Source organism: Carlito syrichta, unplaced genomic scaffold (assembly GCF_000164805.1).
Source record: "Carlito syrichta isolate Samal-C Ts95f unplaced genomic scaffold, Tarsius_syrichta-2.0.1 Scaffold104785, whole genome shotgun sequence".
Classification (NCBI taxonomy): Eukaryota; Metazoa; Chordata; class Mammalia; order Primates; family Tarsiidae; genus Carlito; species Carlito syrichta.
Window position 1 is genome coordinate 1 of NW_007048881.1, and position 1,939 is coordinate 1,939.

General features: G+C 48.0%; 1 protein-coding gene across 1 annotated transcript; it reads left to right on the plus strand.

The window, feature by feature from the left end:
* Nucleotides 1–5: 5 nt before the first annotated feature.
* On the plus strand, nucleotides 6–1,154 carry LOC103268596 (ribosome biogenesis regulatory protein homolog; the record flags this gene model as incomplete). The annotated part of the gene is made up of 1 exon (XM_008066184.1): nucleotides 6–1,154. A coding segment is annotated over one exon (804 nt), but the record flags the coding sequence as incomplete, so codon positions are not given.
* Nucleotides 1,155–1,939: the final 785 nt, after the last annotated feature.

Genomic DNA, 1,939 nt, shown 5'->3' on the forward strand with positions numbered 1-1,939 from the left:
CCCGCCTGCCGCGTGAGAAGCCTGTGCCCCGGCCGCGGCCGCTTACGCGCTGGCAGCAGTTCGCGCGCCTCAAGGGCATCCGTCCCAAGAAGAAGACCAATCTGGCGTGGGACGAGGTGAGCGGCCAGTGGCGGCGGCGCTGGGGCTACCAGCGCGCCCGGGACAACACCAAGGAATGGCTGATTGAGGTGCCCGGCAATGCCGACCCCCTGGAGGACCAGTTCGCCAAGCGGATGCAGGCCAAGAAGGAACGGGTGGCCAAGAACGAGCTGAACCGACTGCGTAACCTGGCCCGCGCGCACAAGATGCAGCTGCCCAGTGCGGCCGGCATGCACCCTACGGGACACCAGAGTAAGGAGGAGCTGGGCCGCGCCATGCAGGTGGCCAAGGTCTCCACCGCCTCTGTGGGGCGCTTCCAGGAGCGCCTCCCCAAGGAGAAGGCGCCCCGGGGCTCCGGCAAGAAGAGGAAGTTTCAGCCCCTTTTCGGGGACTTTGCAGCCGAAAAAAAGAACCAGCTGGAGCTGCTTCGAGTCATGAACAGCAAGAAGCCTCAGCTGGATGTGACGAGGGCCACCAACAAGCAGATGAGGGAGGAGGACCAGGAGGAGGCCGCCAAGCGGAGGAAAATGAGCCAAAAGGGCAAGAAAAAGGGGGGCCGGCAAGGTCCGGGGGGCAAGAGGAGAGGGGGCCCTCCCAGCCAGGGAAGAAAGAGGAAAGGGGGCTTGGGAGGCAAGATGAATTCCGGGCCCCCTGGCTTGGGTGGCAAGAGGAAAGGAGGACAGCGCCAAGGAGGAAAGAGGAGGAAGTAATAGTTTAGCCCTCGGACCCATTCTGGAAACCAAGAACCATATAAACTGAATGCTAGGTTCTGGGTCCTGGGGAGCAGGAGGCGAGGAAGATGTGACCGCCTTCCCCTCAGAGTATGGAATGAGTTCTAAACAGCCTTTTTATTTTCTTTTTAACTTTGGATATGGGGTGGGGAAGAGTTGGTTATTTCAGAGACTTAAAGTAGATTGATTTATATGTTTCTGCATTATTTTTACAAAACTTGTATTTATCAGAGTGGGGAGGAGAGACTACAAACTTTCCGAACTGGATTGACAACTGTTAAAGGTTGTGTAATAAAATATGTCTGTGTCTAGTGTTGCTTTTAACTTTTTGACTACTGATAGAGATTTTTACTTGAAGCCAGTTACCTGGATACCTGGTACAGATTTTGCATAATTGTGAAAATAGGAAGCAGTTAAATTATAATGGTTTCATCGAGGCCACGTTTATTAGAAAAATTATTCATAATAGTGAAAGTGTAGTACAACTGATGTCTGTTTAAAAATTTTTAAACAGATTTTGTAAATGATAAGTCTGGGCTTCATTAAATAATGGTAATAATCTTCGTTAATCCAGAAAATACTTAATCTTTCTCAACATTTGTGTCTCCAGCTTTTTTTAAGCTTGACTTGAGGTCTGTTTTGGGAAGAGAGAAAGAGACCCGCAGAATCTTTAATTAGAACATTATTGTCTTTGTCAAACTGACCTGAGCTAGTTTGATTAGTAGATGAAATGTTTCTACTGTCCTGGGTCATCTTCCTGTCCATCAGCCTCTTCCAGTTTGATGTCAGTAAACTTATCTCTTAAAAATTAGCACCTCCTGAAGAAGTTTCAGATTTCATAGCATTATTAAAAATGCAAACGCTCAGTTGTTACTGTCTTTGGATACTTTCTGATAAAGTAGAATTCTGCGATGATATATCAACTTTTGGCTGGGGCAGGGCAAATACTGCACTGCTAAGACCTCCCAGAGTTTAGAGTAATCATGGCAAGTTTTAACTACTGATGAAACATTAATGGTATCATGACCACCCTCAACACAAAAGCAAAGCCATTCAAGAACATTTAACAACTTTTAGGTTCCCCTTGGGGTTTTGTTTTGTTTTTGTTT